At 44.9% G+C, this 16,763-nt stretch overlaps 1 protein-coding gene across 1 annotated transcript in view; it reads left to right on the top strand.

The window, feature by feature from the left end:
• Positions 1-6,164: 6,164 nt before the first annotated feature.
• Positions 6,165-16,763, top strand: part of LOC119974511 (neutral and basic amino acid transport protein rBAT-like) — a 34,358-nt gene continuing 23,759 nt past the window's right edge. The window contains exons 1-2 of the mRNA XM_038813453.1: positions 6,165-6,720; positions 13,762-13,941. Of these exons, the coding sequence (XP_038669381.1) occupies positions 6,264-6,720; positions 13,762-13,941 (637 nt within the window). The 5' untranslated portion in view covers positions 6,165-6,263. The remainder of the gene's footprint in view (positions 6,721-13,761; positions 13,942-16,763) is intronic.

Here is a 16,763-nt window from a genome sequence, read left to right as displayed (position 1 = left end):
TACTGTGAAAAGCCCCTAGTCGCCACATTCCGGCGCCTGTCCGGGGAGGCTGGTACGGGAACCCAATATTTTCCCACTGTGGCCCTGTTTGAATCTGGCTCTTGGGCCTGTGGTGTGACCCCCTTCTCTATACATGCTATCTGTGACACTCTCCACCTTGTGGATGCTCCACAGTGTCTCTAGTCGCTACTCCAGCTCTGAAACCCAAACTTCCAGGATCTGTAGCTCGAGAAACTTCCTGCACACATGCTGGTCCTAGGCACTGGAAATGTTCCCAGCTTCCCACATGCAGCAAGCCATGGCTTTGAGCTCTCCTGCCATGACTTACCCTTTAAATTAAACCTTTGAAAGATGCTTGATATCAGACGTGCAACAACACAGAATCGCCGAGCAGAAACTTATAGCCAAGTTCCGCACACGTGAGTACGGCCTCTACTGGGACCTGGGATTCATGTCGCATTGCATTCACCCACCCCACCATCTGACCTGGGCTTGCAAAATCCTACCAACTGTCCTGGCTTGAGACAATTCACACGTCTTTAACCTGGGATTATCCCTCTCTCTGGATCTGTAAAGACTTAATTACCTGCACATGCTCACATTCAAAGTGTCGTCTTGCATCTTTGACTTTGTCTTTATATATGTTTCTGGTACCTACCTCTTCATTCACCTGAGGAAGGAGCAGTGCTCCGAAAGCTGGTTATTTGAAACAACCCTGTTGGACTTTAACCTGGTGTTGTAAGACTTCTTACTGTGCAGATTTGAAAGTTACAGTGCAAGCAGAAAAAGCAAACAGCACTGCTTCCCGCTTTGCACCAAATGCCCACTCTGTTTTAAATTCCCAAGTTTTAAACTCACTCTGGCTGTCTCTCACTCCAAAAGTGGCCTCACCCACTGCTTGTGCGCAAAGCTCACTTTGAAGTCCTTTTCTTAAATAGAGCTCAGGTGACTCACACACCAGTTAAACCTCAACAGTGTGTAATCAATACCTCTCTACTTCTAATCAGGCTTCAGGTGATGAACAGATAACTGCCCCACTCTTTATTAACCTTTTAACTGGACGACAAACTTATAAAAAAATGAAAGGAAAGACTTAACAATTCAACTCCCACTCTGTTTCAAATTGATGTGATGACATCTGTCAGAATATATTCAGCTAGAATTGGCAACCCTATTCTGTAGATTAGTTAAAAGGTGTCATCAAAAATGGTGCCAGAAAAGGTCATGACAACTCTCCGGGAGACAAGGAGGCAGTGCGGGGAGGGATTCAGGTCTGCTGCATGCAATGCAATGTGTTGAGTGTTTACAGGAAGGACGACGATATTTAACAGATTTTCTCTCACCAGGCCCAGTTTGTATTTAACACAAAGGGGAACAGCCCAACATTTGAAAGAAATTGTCTGGTCACCGTGCTATTTAATGAAAAACCAGGACTGTCCCGACAAAGCCAGGGCGTTTGGTTACCCTACCCTTAGGCAGCCAATTCAGGCACCATTGTGATATTGACCATCAGTCTTGGTTGAGTTCACAACCATGCTGATGGAATTGGCCAACTCATCCCTTACAGAAATTATGGACTTCAATCTCTGTTTTAGCCATGTATGAAGTTGGTGCTTGTTGGCTGAATTTTTCTTCATATTAACTCAGACTTCCTAACATATCAAACATGTCCCGTATATACCCACTAGCAATCTTCTGTATGCTGGGTTATCAGAGCAACAAAACTCATGTCGTCCAAGGAAGTTGGTACCTTTGCTATCCTTGCCTTCTCTGGCTGCAGGCCACTCATGGCCAATATCTCAGCAAACACAGACCCTGACTGTAAATAATGCACAGTGTCAGATTTTTGAGTCTGTGGTTGTGAGTGTGAAATCGATTGATGATGCAACTTCATCATTACAGCCTTCATGCTGTTCCCGGCCTTGATTCACTTCTTGGGTATCTGAAAGTAGTGCGACACAAGGGTAGGGTCGTGCCAGGGAGGTGCATGCTTTTATGCGAAATGAAGGGGAAGTGGGATGTGAGAGGAAAGATTAGATTTTTTTAAAAAATATTTTTATTCAAAAAGGATTTTCATTATAACAAAATAATAACAATACCACAAACCCCAATGCAATACAAACTACACCTCCCGGAACCCTATTCCATCTCGCCCCCCCCCCCGCCGCCCCCCCATCACCCATGACAAAAGCAAAATCTTATGAGAAATACTCCCCCCCTCCTCCCCCATAACAGCTCACTGTAAGCAGTTCTCTGAGAAAGGAGATGAAAGGATGCCACCTCAAGTAGAACCATTCCACCGATCTCCTCATGGTTTAATTGGGCAGCACGGTAGCATAGTGGTTAGCATAATTGCTTCACAGCTCCAGGGTCCTAGGTTCGATTCCCGGCTGGGTCACTGTCTGTGTGGAGTCTGCACGTTCTTCCCGTGTGTGCGTGGGTTTCCTCCGGGTGCTCCGGTTTCCTCCCACAGTCCAAAGATGTGCAGGTTAGGTGGATTGGCCATGCTAAATTATCCTTAGTGTCCAAAATTGTCCTTAGTGTTGAGTGGGGTTACTGGGTTATGGGGATAGGGTGGAGGTGTGGGCTTGGGTAGGGTGCTCTTTCCGAAAGCTGGTGCAGACTCGATGGGCCAAATGGCCTCCTTCTGAACTGTAAATTCAATAATTGATCTTCTCAAGGTATGAATATTCCATCAGGCCCTCAGCCAATCAGAACTCGCCTCCGTGCTATTAGTTAGGTGAAGGCTACGACATCTGGCTTCGTCGCCGTCTGCAGAACCAGCGAGTCCTAAACTCCAAATAGCCACCAACGGGTATGACTTGGAAACCCAAAACCGCCGATGCAATGTCAAAAGAGGAGACCCAGAAACTAATGAGCTTGGGGCAAGACCCAATATGATCAATGTACATATGATCATTGACCCCTAGAGCACCGTTCACACCTATCCTCCACCCCCAAGAAGAATCTACTCAGATGTGCTCTGGTCAGGTGTGCCCTGTGCACCACATTGAACTGGATCATGCTTAACCTCACACATGAGGAGGTGAACACTTTGGGTGGCACAGTAGCACAGTGGTTAGCACTGTTGCTTCACAGCGCCAGGGTCCCAGGTTCAATTCTTGGCTTGGGTCACTGTCTATGTGGAGTCTGCACGTTCTCCTCGTGTCTGTCTGGGTTTCCTCCAGGTGCTCCGGTTTCCTCCCACAAGTCCTGAAAGACGTGGGGCTGGATTCTCTGATTCTGGGGCTATGTCCTCATGCCAGCGTGGGAACGGTTTACGCCAGAATGACTGGCGCAAAACAACCACTGATTCCCCGTTTTGCTGGGGGCTAGCAGGACGGCAGCTTAGAACACCCAGCTCTAGCTGCCTATACGTCCAGGAGAATTGCCGGGGTTGATCCAGGGCGTGCAAGCCGGCCGAAGGGAGGGACTATTTTGTGGGCTGGGCCCACATGCGGTGGCCGACGTTTAGCACAGCACGACTGTTGCAGGCTGCCGCCGTGTTCATGCGTGAACACAGCGGCAGTGGTCACGCTGTGCGAAATGTCGGTCGCCGCTTGCGGACCCAGCCCGCAAAATAGTCCCTCCCTTCGGCCGGCTTGCGTGCCCTGGATCAACCCCCCCACTCCACTATGCCCCCAGACCTGAATAATGTCCCCCCCCCCCAGCGAATTGACACTCCCCTGACTGTCGTGGCGCTGGATTGATTCCACAGCCGCCGTGGCGCTGGACTGAGTCCGCAGCCGCCATGCCGAGTTCCTGATGGGTGAGACCACACATGTCCCACGCCGTCAGGAACTCGGCCGTTCGGCGGCGGAGCATTGGGGACGGGCCTCAGGCCATGTCCTGAGGCTGTCAACACGTGGCGCGGCGTACTCCCTGAGTACACTGCTTTGGAGGGGGCGGAGTATCGCCGTCCCAATTAGGTTGAATGAGAACGGCTTATTGTTTGTTTTTGAGAACTATCGAATTTAACCCCATGGGTCATAAACAGTTCCCCAAAATAACTGATAATTCATTGTTTATTTCATGACAAACAAAAAGTTTAGAGATATTCTTAATGTTTTTGTGATATATTATTGGTGTGCCCGTACTTTATGACAGTTCTGTTGTTCATTATTTATTTGTCTCTTCGCAACCAGGCAGTTGTACTTATGTTCCTGATCAGTATCTTAAATGTCAAACTGGAAGTTTATAACCTCTTTATATTGCAGAGGTGCTTACTCGAGCAGTTCTACGAATCTGATTTCCAATTCAGCAGTTGTTAAAAATACCCCCTTTACGATGCATGGTACATTGAACATAAGATAAGGGGGAGAAAAAGACAATAAACACAGTGAATATATGAATTTGTCCCTTTCTAACTATCCCCATTCTTACCCGAGTCACATACAAACTCAGGCACCTTTGGTTTCACCCACCAGTAGGGAGATTCCCTGACCACTCTGCAAGTTGCAGGCAAACATATTTTGCTTGGAAAAGATGTTAAAATCACTGCACTTGTACAAGCAACAGTGCAGGAGCAAAACATTTGTGTCATTGTGCATACTTGTTTTGAAAATCTTTCAAAAATATATTTTCTTCCTATTTCCTATATTGTTTAATGATTCAGGAAAAAATTGACAAGGAAGTTATGTAGAAATCAGTTCCAGAGGGAAGCAAAACACTTCAGTGGCTCACGTTGACATTTGCCATGGTTGTTTTGCTTATTTTGCCTGGGGTTTCAACACAGTTTGTGTTTATCTTATTACTATGACCAGCATCTGATGCCAGTATCAGAGCTGCTGGTGGAGGCTATCGTCTATAGTGGTGTATTTGCTTGTCACTCCCAAAGCCAAGCAGGGCCGGCTCAAGGCACCGGCAACTCGGGCAGTCGCCCGGGGTGCCATGTGCTAGGGGGCGCCAGAGACTCGGGTCCCGCGCATGCGCAGTTGGGCCGGTGCCAACCAGCGCATGCGCGGTGGCCGCCCTCCCCTGCAGTGGCCGCCCTCCCCCAGGGCGGCCCCCCCCCGGTCCGCCCCCTCGGTCCGACCCCCGCTCGGTCCGCTCCCCCCCCCCCTCGGGTCCGCCCCCCCACCCCCCCTTCTCGGGTCCGCCCCCCCCTCGGATCCGCCCGCCCCACCTCCTCGGCCCCCCCCGGCCCCCCCCCTCGGCCCCCCCTCGGCCCCCCCTCCCTCGGCCCCCCTCCCCCTCGGGCCCCCCCTCGGCCCTGCCCCCCCGGCCCCGCCCCCCCCTCAACCCCCCCCATGCCCCCCCCCTCGGCCCCACCCCCGTCACCCCCCCCCCCTCGCCCCCCCCCCTCGGCCCCCCCCCTCGGCCCCGCCCCCCCTCGGCCCCGCCCCCCCCCCCAAGGGCGCCGAAGTTCAGCTTGCCCGGGGCGCCAGCAACCCTAGGGCCGGCGCTGAAGCCAAGCATTTTATACTGCCAGTTTGGTGTCGACTTCAGCGGTGCTATCAAAGCTGATCATATAAATGACATGTGTGGCACGGTAGCACAGTGGTTAGCACTATTGCTTCACAGCGGCAGGGTCCCAGGTTTAATTCCTGGCTTGGGTCATTGTCTGCGTGGAGTCTGCTCGTTCTCCCCGTCTCTGAGTGGGTCTCCTTAGGGCGCTCCGGTTTCCTCCCACAAGTCCCGAAAGATGTGCTGCTCGGTGAATTGGACATTCTGAATTCTCCCTCTGTGTTCCCAAACAGGCACCAGAAGTAGTGACGTGGGGCTTTTCACAGTAACTTCATTGCAGTGTTAATATAATCCTACTTGTGACAATAAAGATTAGTATTATGTTGCAAGATTAAAATGGAGCAGATTGAATAAAGAAATAAGGAAAATTAAATGCACTTAAAATTGTTATTTTTTTTACCTTTAAGTTTTCAAAATGTCTGCATTTCTATAAAACAAAAATAGAATCACACGTGACTTGATATGAAATTCAACATTTACAATTGCATTGAGAAATACAATATAATTTATTTGTATGCATTAGTTGAAACATATCTTCCTTACTAGAAACATATCTTCCTTACCTAGTTAATGATTTTTGGTCTGCCTACACTATTACCGGTTGAGTGCTAGTCAGAGTCGAAAGTCCAAAGGTAGCAGATGCGACTGTATAAAATAGGATCCTTAGTTATCATAGAATTTACAGTGCAGAAGGAGGCTATGCAGAATCAGTTCCAGAGGGGTCAAAACACTTCAGTGGCTCACTGTGCTCAGACTAGCATTCACACAGATAGTGTGATCACAGAACAACTTTTAAGATGTCCTTAGACGCAGATCAAGCAAATATTGTGCATATAGATCTGAAAGAAGTAAAAGGTAATACCAATCAAGCCTTTGAAGAGGATGAAAGCCTTCAACGAAGATCTAGCAACTTGAGTGAATCCAGTGATACTGCTAAATTTAAAGAGCCTTATTTTACAGTGGCAGTAAACTGTGACAGAAGTGAACAAGCGATTGTATGTCATGATGCTGGGCCCTATGCTGGAATGTCCAAAGATGTTCTAATACGCTATTCAAGCCAATTGCGTTACAAGTTGCCCAGGGAAATTATTTTCTGGCTCATTGTGGCAGCCACTCTTGTTCTGGTAGCCTGTACTATCACCATCATTGCCTTGTCCCCCAAGTGTCTGGACTGGTGGCAAGCGAGCCCAATCTACCAAATCTACCCACGATCGTTCAAAGACTCTGATGGAAATGGTGTTGGAGATCTGAATGGTAAGTAACAATAATTCTAGAAGAAAAGGTTGTATTGGACATATATCCTGCTAAACATGTAGTTCTGATATTGTAAACCATTCGCTTAGTTGTGTTCCAGAATGTAATTACTCTTAATTAAACAAAGTATTTTAACATTTACTCATGGTTGAATTTGCACTTGTGAAACACATGAGAATATCTGTGCCATTAAAAGGAACTTGAGCTTCAGAACTAATTATTTATGAGGCTGAATTTTCAGACCTCCCACCCAGTGTAAACAAAGAGACCAAAAATCACAAGAAAAGACTGAGCATCCTTTTTTCATTGATGATGCTGCTGGGGTTATGCAGCCTGGATAACCTGAGCTCAACAATAGAAGACCAATGATATTTCAATCAATTAGAATCTCAATGCAAATTGTGAGTACTAAAATTCTGTAGGCCTGACAGCAATCCTTTGTGGTGAAGACAGGAGTTGGCATTTAGGAATGGTATGGACAGGGGAAGCCACAGCACCGAAAACAGGTCAGTACTTTTGCTAATATTGATATTTCAATTCTGTGGAAAGATTTGCAACTTCAGCTGTGATTACAATGCTGATTTTTGTTTGGCAATTAGGGGCTGGTTAGCTCACTGGGCTAAATCGCTGGGTTTTAAAGCAGACCAAGCAGGCCAGCAGCACAGTTCGATTCCCGTACCAGCCTCCCCGGACAGGAAGCGGAATGTGGCGACTAGGGGCTTTTCACAGTAACTTCATTGAAGCCTACTCGTGACAATAAGCGATTTTCATTTCATTTCATTTCATTATTCGTAGAATTCATTATTTGCCTTCTGGGAAGATGAGTGAAAAAGAGGAGAAATGGAAATTGTTCTAGAATCTCAATTGTTGGAAGTCTTAGCCAGTGCCAAGGCTAGATGCCTTTGGTGCATCATAATGGGCACTGCTTCAGGAGCTAGTGTGAGAGCTGACATGCTGCCACAGTGAGAAAGAGCAGCAAGCCCCACCTCAATGGAGACATGGACCAGTAGCACCTAACTCATTATAGTTTGCGGGTGAGATGAGAAGTGACCAGATATGTTTTGGAGATCCAAATCCAAGTGTAATTCGAGCATTTTGAAGCTTGCGGATACTGAGGAGCCTCAAGCCATATGGCATGAGCCTGAGAATCAATCAAGGCTGCCAAGAGCTGGAGATACACAAATTCCTTTGCAGGGAGCATTTGTAGTAGCCACAGAGATAGCCACTTGCTCCATTTTTAGAAAACGCCAAAGAATATTATGGAATTCACCTGACCTGTAACTGTTTGTTGAATCTGGCTGGGATGAGCACAAGAGCCTGCCTTTCAGGTGTTATTCAACAGACTTCTTAGGCGCTTTTAATAAAAAAAACAAGCTTTATTCTAAGAATTTAGTTAACATTTGTATAAACACACACAGCAAAATTTTTAAAAATCAATTACGAACATAAAACGCCCACACAGCTACAGTAATCTATGTATAACACTTAATGAATTCCCCCTTAACTGTTCCAATTCAATAACAAAACCCAAGTAAAACCAGAAACCCCTTTTCAAAGGCATGGCCCAGCACACGGCACTCTCACTGGTATAAGACTTGTTATTGACCCTCCGTTCTTTTCAAACAGCAGATTTGAATGTCTTCCAGAAAGCAGTTATCTATTTTAAGTTACTAAGTAGTCAAGAACAGCTTTTAAAATAAAGATAGTGAAAAACACTTCTTTAAATCTGCGCAGTTCAAACCAGTCCAAACTTAAAGCGAAAGTAAAACTCAGAGCTACAGCCGAACTCCACCCACACAAAGGCATCACTGAAGTCATGTGATAAGCCAAAAACATTTCTTAAAGGGACACTCCCATGACAATAATAAACTATCAACTATCTGCGTGGGTTTCCTCCGGGTGCTCCGGTTTCCTCCAACGGTCCAGGGATGTGCAGGTTAGGTGGATTGGCCATGCTAAATTGCTCTTAGTGCCCAGAAAAAAGGATAGGTGTGGTTACTGGGTTACGGGGATGGGGTGGAGGTTTTCGGCTTAAGTAGGGTGCTCTTTTCAAGGGCCAGTGCAGACCTTGATGGACCGAATGGCCTCCTTCTGCACTGTGACGTTTATGATTCTATGATACTCATGCCTCACCTACTCATGCCACTGGCCAGAAAGGTGCATATGTTGGAATGGAATTCCTCCATACTCTGCAGGCTTTCCAATACCACCCAACTGCTGGCACCTCCCCCAACCTGACTAAACAATGGCCCAGGCACTCCCTTTATCTGCTCCAGGATCTGCATACATAATCTGAGCTATACCCCTCCACCAGACCCCTGCTTTTTTCATGAGCACCCCATTCCACAACTTATCTTGGAGTCAGCTGTCCCAACCCAAACACAAAACCCAATCTTGCGAGGCCTGGAGCTTGTCTGCCAAATTTAAATGTGGTCTTTCATCAGCCCATCTTTACTGACTTTGTGATGTTTTGATGTAATAATTCACAATAGAATTGGTTCCCCAATACGTGTTAATGGAGTTCACAGATGTATTCTAAATTGGTAGACTATTATGCTAATATTGAATTGGCGATTGTGAAATGTCTGCATTTATTTGGATGCTGCACTCAAACCTTTATGCAAAAATACTTCATTAATCCTATAGCAAATTTGCTTTATTTCCTGGCTTCGTCAGCAATGTGGCCTATATAGAACATGTGTTCTTTGCTCATTAATTTTGATTGTTAAAGCTGGGAATAACTGATGTTTTCCTTTTGTAAATAGGATTGTCCACCATATTTGATTTGTCATACTATTGTGTCTCTGTTACTTTTTCTGCACTTTTTTGTAGTTTTCTGCTTAATTTTGAGAAAATAGTATTACCTTCTGAGAGAACTTCATGCACTATACATAATCCTCTCCACGAGAAAGGCTACAACCATGTTGTCTATTGCACTCTGGCTTCTAGAAAAGACCTTGAACTGGAACAATCCTGCTTAATGATGTAGAGGGCTTTATAGCGCATTATTTATTGCACAGTCAGATCCTTATTTTTACTTGTTCATTAGATGTGGTGCATCTTGGAGAATATGGCACATAACTGCCAAGAGTCAACCCATTTATTGCCCATTCCTGATTGCCCTGAGATGGTGGTGGCGGACGGCCTTGAACCACTGCAGTCCATGTGGTTTAGGTTCTCTAACAATACTGTCAGGGAGTCGATTCCAGGATTTTGACCCAGTGATCAGAAGGAACAATGATATATTTCCAAGTCAGCGTTATATGTGATGTTGCTCGTTCTGAGTAAGTGTGTTTAACACTCCTCCAGCAGAGGAAGTGTGCTTAACACTCGCTTGGCTCTGTTTCTCGTTTCTATGCTCTGGAGTCGCCAGGTGCCGTAAGAGACACCGTCACAAGTATCAAGGTCAAGTTCAAAGCAATAAAGCTATACACCAATTAGTAAGTCCAAACAGTTAGAGTTTATTATAACAATTATAATAAATACTCATGCACACGCTAAAGACTAACTTACTTCTACCATTAAACGACTAATACTTATCTAAGAAGGAACAGGCAAGGTCAGGGAACAAGGCCTTCATTCCGTTCTGGTCTGCAACTTCTTGTTACTACTGGTCGGCACGGGTATAAGTAATGCCTGGGTCAAGGTAGCGATCGTCGTTTGGCACTTACTTATCGATGGCTGCTGCTCGACGGCTGGTGTAAAAGACAGGATTCTGGAGGCTGGAGTCGGAAGCCGGAGACAGGAAACCGAACCATGTGCGGGACCTTCTTTTATAGGTCCCCGGGGGTCCGTGCCCCTTGGGGCGGGCTTCCTCACCTGCCGGGGATCGATTGGGCCTTTTCCCAATCAATATGATTTGAACCCCCCTATCCTAGTGTCGTTCCTTGATGGCTGGGGCGGTTCTTAGGACTCATTGTCCTGGTTTCGCTGGCTCCATCATGTCTGGTTCTCTATTAAAAGTATCGATTGATACCTAAGTGTATCCTTTGTATCTGGGACGGCCCGGTATCACCTCATTACTATGTAAACTGTTTTCCCATTTACAGCGCTGCCTGAACTCTGCAGCTGTCGGGAAACCGGTTTTTGCAAGTGTCTCAATGCTGAAAGCTTCTGCAAGCTGTTTGCTCTTTACCATGTCCGTTTTTCCCTGTATTCTTTGCAGTCTTCCATTTTGTGTTACTGGTGTCCATCTTAGATGGCTACAGTGACTTGGCAACGAACTTTCAGGAGGTGGTGTTCCCATGTGGCCGCTGCCCTTGTTCTAGGTGGTAGAGGTCATGGGTTTGGAAGGTGCTCTCAAAGTAATCTTGGCAAGTTGCTGCTTGCATCTTGTTGATGGTACATCTATGGTCATGGTGCACTGATGGGGGAGGAAGGTGAAGGAGGGTGTGCCAATCAAGTAAGCTGCTTGCCTGGGATGGAGACTGTGACTGTTACTGGAGATTCGTTTCATTCATTCATCAGATGTGAGTACCACTGACAATGCCAAAATTTGTTGCTCATCCTTAATTTCTCTTGGGAGGTGCATTGTTAAGACTTCCTTCATCATAGCTTCCAGCACTTCTCGATGACTGATGTCAGGCTAACTGGCCTGTACTTCCCTGTTTCCTCTCTCTTTCCCATCTTCAATAGCAGTGTTACATTTGCTAACATCAAATCTTATGAGGCCATTCCAGAATCTTGGAAAATCATAGCTAATACATCCACTATCTTGTGTCTCTGTAATGGTGATTATACCAAAACAATTTATGCCACTAGTTCATCTATTTTGTTGTGGATGTCAGATGAAGTAACTCAAATTTTTATTCCCTGTATGGGAAATTCCCTTACTCTCTGATGCACTGTTGCCATTAAACACTCTGTTCCTTCCTTTCCCATTCAGCTTCTTCATCCACATTGATAGATTTTCTATTGCCTCAACTTTTATCATTCATTCTAAACCTCCCTTTGTCATAATATACACTCATGTATATAATGAGGTGCAGACAGGCAGTGATTAACACACAGGATGACCAATGAACACACAACACAGAACAACCAATCACCAGACAGGACACCATCACTATAAAGCCCACAGGGCATGAAGACTCCCGCTCTTTCGGGATCCAGATACTGAGACAGCCAGAGTGCACAGGTTAGTGGGCACTATTGACATGTGGTAGCTAGTAAGTCTGGTCGAGCCAGTAAGAGGTCATCAGTAGGATTAGTAGAGTGTCAACCCACAGCTGAACATGTACAGGAGTTCATAGTTAAATAAAACAGTGTTGGAACATCTCCGGTGTCAGATGTTTGTTTCTAGCATCCCTGCATCCAGTTGCAGTCGACGTCGAACCAACCTGCCTAACACATCACCCTTCACCTGAATCCCTTGCCCAGCTCCCCCCCCCCCCCCCCCCCCCCTCAATAGTTTAATGCCATTTTTTTCTACTTTGACTGGTGTACTTTTATGTTTGTACACTCTGACCCTTTCTGTCACGCTCTGGTTAACATTTCCCCAGTTGCTAACCTGCACTATTGCCTTGTGCTTTCTCTAACTTTCCAATTTTGAATCTGTTAGACAATTGCAGGGGCTAAAAAATCTTCAATGCAAATTTCTGGAACCCCCATACCTGCCTCATTCGCAGTCGCACCTTCCTGTCCCTGACCACAGAACAAATTGGACGTACCCAGCCTAACGGGTGTCACTGCCTCCTGGAACAAAGTGTTGAGGTATCTTTCTCCCCCACCCTGATGTATCGTAGTGTCTGAATTCAGCTCAGACACCAGCTCACGCACTGAAGTTCACCAAGCTGCACAGTTCCTGTGTCCACCTGGACCCACATGCTACAACTGCAACACACCATCTGCCCTGCCACCGTTATTGTGTTTTATTTAATTAGGTTTCAGGTTTAGAAATATCTAACAACTGTTATCTATAGTTATATTACTAGTTTAACTAGTTAAGCTAGAAATTTAATGCAGCACTTCAATTGACGTCTTACTGAAGGTTTAAATAGATTCACGATCACAAACTTAATTTATATATTCACCTTCACCCACACTTTCTGAAGTGCTTATACCTCTTATTTCTGGATCAAACTTTTCATAGTCACTGATGTAAAGAGGTTAACTGGGTGGTCATCGGAGTGGGTTGACTCTTGGCAGTTGTGTGCCATATTCTCCCTTGAAACAAATATTTCAACTTTTGGATGTAACATGAGTTACATCCCAGTGGCCATTTACACTGCGTGATCACTTGCAATTCAAGGTGCCATGTGAACTTGGTAACAGAATGAGCAATAGTGAGGCTACATTATTGGTTTGTTCCACAATCTTATGACTATCCTGTTGCAACCTCCTTTAGTACTTATAATTATTCACTTTTTTAGTATCTCTTGAAAATTAAACATCATTCCCTATGAACCTATGTTCAAAAAGATTGATGTACACAGTGAATGGAAAGTGTCCCAGAATGGAACCTGCGGAACATCACTATCTATTGGCAACTTTGATAACTTGTCCTTAATTCTTAATCCCTATTCTCCCTCCTAACCAGCTCCTGCTCCTCTTTCAGGAGAGGATTCATCTTGGGAGGTAGTACAGAGAGGAATGCCTATCTCCCTCCATGATTGCTGCACATATTTACCCCCCAAAATGCATCTCCGGGAGAGTTACATATTCAGAGTATTATAATTTAAGGAAGCAGTTCTGACATTTCGCATTGGATGCAGAACAATTCAGATCACTGAAGTCAAGCACATGCTTGCACCCAAACAAATGGGATCTGCCACATTCCTGATGCCCTATAAGCAATGCTGCCATCATGTTCTTTATGCTTATGGAACATGCACAAGACTGCATTTTGCAAATGAACATCACATTCCTTCAGTCCGGGAGCAACAAGGTATCAGGGCCATTTTGCTCAGGGTGGAGGAACTATTTTGTTTTTTTACAAGTACAAGTGTTGTCATAATTTTACATTCTTTTGTAATTACAATTTTGATTCGGCATTTAATGGAAAAGAAACACATTAAAATACCTTCTGTCTGTTGTTACTAGGTATTACAGAAAAACTGGATTACTTTGTAGATTTAAACATCAAAGCTATCTGGTTAAGTCCAGTGTACAAGTCTCCAATGAAAGATTTTGGGTATGACGTGGAAGATTTTGAAGAAATCGATCCCATTTTTGGAACCATGGAAGAGTTTGACAATCTCTTAGAAAATGTACACAACAGAGGTGGGAACTGATTGAAAGAATTTTGGTTTACTTCTGCTGTTATAGTGCAATCCCAGTTTGACTGGTTCTTGTAGAATGCAAAATATTGACAAGTTTCCCATTATTTGATTGTAAATTGTACTCCAAGTGTCAGGAGAAAACTATGATCACGTATGTTTGTGGCGTCTGTGTGTGTAAATTTTATATGTTTTGGAAATTTTATAAGTTTTGGAAGTATGGATGGGAATGCTTGCTTTCTCAAAGCATGAAAAGAATGGCCTACAATAAAGTCCAATTAAGTAATTAAACAATCTGGCATAATTAATACCACATTGGAATTATATTCCCTAAGCTCAATGCCCTTGAAAAATCTTACCCTTTTATTTTTCAGGATCAAATTGCAAATCAGTTCCAGAACTATTGCCTGGCTTTCACCCTGTGTGCCACAAATGCAACTGCGCATTAAAATAATAATAATCTTTATTATTCTCACAAGTAGGCTCACATTAACATTGCAATTAAGTGACTGTGAAAATCGAAGATGGTTATATAATTGCTCCCTTAAATAATTATTCAATATTACTAATACTAGGGCAGCACAGTGGTTAGAACTGCTGCCTCACAGCGCCAGGGATCCGGGTTCGATTTTGGGCTTGGGTGACAACACGGAGTTTGCACGTTCTCCCCGTGTCTGTGTGGGTTTCCTCTGGGTGCTCCGATTTCCATCCACAGTCCAAAGCTGTGCAGGTTAGGTGGATTGGCCATGATCAATGCGCGGGGTTCTAGGATGAGAGTAGGGGAGGACTCGAAGGACTTGATGGGCTGAATGACCTCCTTGTGCACTGTTGGCATCTAATGGATAAGAAGATTCACTGACCAAACAAGGTTTGTAGCCGTAGATGTATTTGAAAGCTGAACATGATTTATTTTTCAAAAAAGGTCAGGAAAGGAAATGAGTGTCCGGAAAGTAGAAATTAATAAGTGAGTGTACATCATGACTTTGTGCAGTTGTGTAAAACATGGGATAGCTCATATTTGATCTTCCCAATTTACATCAACATTGGGCTTTGCAGCTTGCTTGGTGGGAGCAGTTACTAGGAGACATTCTCAAGGCTGACAGCTTCATCATTGATATTTGTACGGAGATGTGCAGGCAGAGAGAGAATGGGTGACGACAGGAAAGATAAAGAGAACTAGGCAGGGCAGGGCAGGAATCCCATCAGTTCATCTCGCTCTCCAACCAATTTTCAGTCCTGAATACTGGTGACAGTGATGATTCCTCTGTGGGGTGGGTCACTGTGGATAGCTCAGCTTCATGGGGGGGGGGGAAGAAAAATGAAAAAAACAATTGTGATAGGGGTTTTGATAGCGAGCAGAACTCTTGTAGCTGCAAACATGACTCCAAGGTGGTATGTTGCCTCCTTGGTACCAGGGTCAAGGAAGTCACTCAGCGGCTGCAGGAGATTCTGAAGGGGCGGGTGAACAATCCGAGGTCTTGATACTTATTGACACCAATGGCATAGGCAGAAAGAGAAACAAGACCCTGAAGGCAGAGTTTTGGAGATAGAAGGGAGACTTAAAAGCAGGGACTTGAAGTTAATCTGGAGATTACATCTGGTATCAAGTGCCAGAGAGTACAGAAATAGGAAGATAGAGTTGATGAATGCGTGGCTGGAAAGATGGTGCAGGAGGGAGGGTTTAGCCCTGAGACAATGGGACGGGCTCTGGGAGTTGGGACTTGAAAATGTCAGATGGGCTGCACCTCAACATGTCAGGAGCAATATCCTCACGAGGGGCTTTGCTAGTGCTGTTGTGAAAGGATTCAATTAGTTTGGCAGGAGAATGGGAACCCTGAGAATAAACTTACATGAGACACGATTAAAAGGGGAAAAGTGGCAGCTCAACATTTCTGGTAACAGGATTTTCAAATTGAGATAGAGAGGGGGATAAAAAAGGAGAGATCACAGTATTGATTAAAGAAACAATATGGTAGCAGGGTCACAAAATAGGGCCCTATAAGCTGAATTGAAGAACAAAAAGGGTGCACAACAGAGCTCCAATGGTTAGAGGGAGATGGCACAGAAAATATGTATACACAAATCTCTGAGACATGCAAAAACAATAGGACTATAATAGTGGGGTATTTCAGCAACCCTAATATGAATTGGGATAGAGTCCATAGAATCCCTACAGTGAAGAAGGAGACCATTTGGCCCATCAAGTCAAGTTAGGTGGATTGGCCATGATCAATTGCCCTTAGCATCCAAAATTGCCCTTAGTGTTGGGTGGGGTTACTGGGTTATGGGGATAGGGTGGAGGTGTGGGCTTGGGTAGGGTGTTCTTTCCAGACTCGATGGGCCGAATGGCCTCCTTCTGCATTGTAAATTCTATGTATAGCTGTTAATACTTTGCATCTGTTTTCACAAGAGGGAGGTGATACAGATATTGTAATCAGGGAGGTGGAGTGTAAAATATTCCATGAAACTAACATCGAGAGAAAGGATTATGGGGTTCAACATTGTTGAAACGCCCGGGTGAAATTTATCCGAAACCTAATTGAAGTGCATTATATTATGAGGATATTAGATAGAGTTAATAGGGAGATCTGATTCCCCTGGTTCCATAACCAGATGGCATAAATTTAGGGTACAAAGTAGCAGGTTCAGATGGGATTTAAGAGAAAAGAAATTTCACCTGAAGGGTAGTGGGGAACTGTAATTCACTGCCCAAAGGTGTGGTAGAGACAGGAACTCTCATAATTGTCAAAAAATACTTGGGTAGTCACTTGAAGTGCCAGAAGTTAAAAGTTACAGATCAAGAGGTGGAAAGTGGGATTTGTTTGG

Source organism: Scyliorhinus canicula, chromosome 1 (genome assembly GCF_902713615.1).
Source record: "Scyliorhinus canicula chromosome 1, sScyCan1.1, whole genome shotgun sequence".
Classification (NCBI taxonomy): Eukaryota; Metazoa; Chordata; class Chondrichthyes; order Carcharhiniformes; family Scyliorhinidae; genus Scyliorhinus; species Scyliorhinus canicula.
The sequence above is the reverse complement of the archived record's forward strand: the minus strand, read 5'-3'. Positions and strand labels throughout refer to the sequence as shown.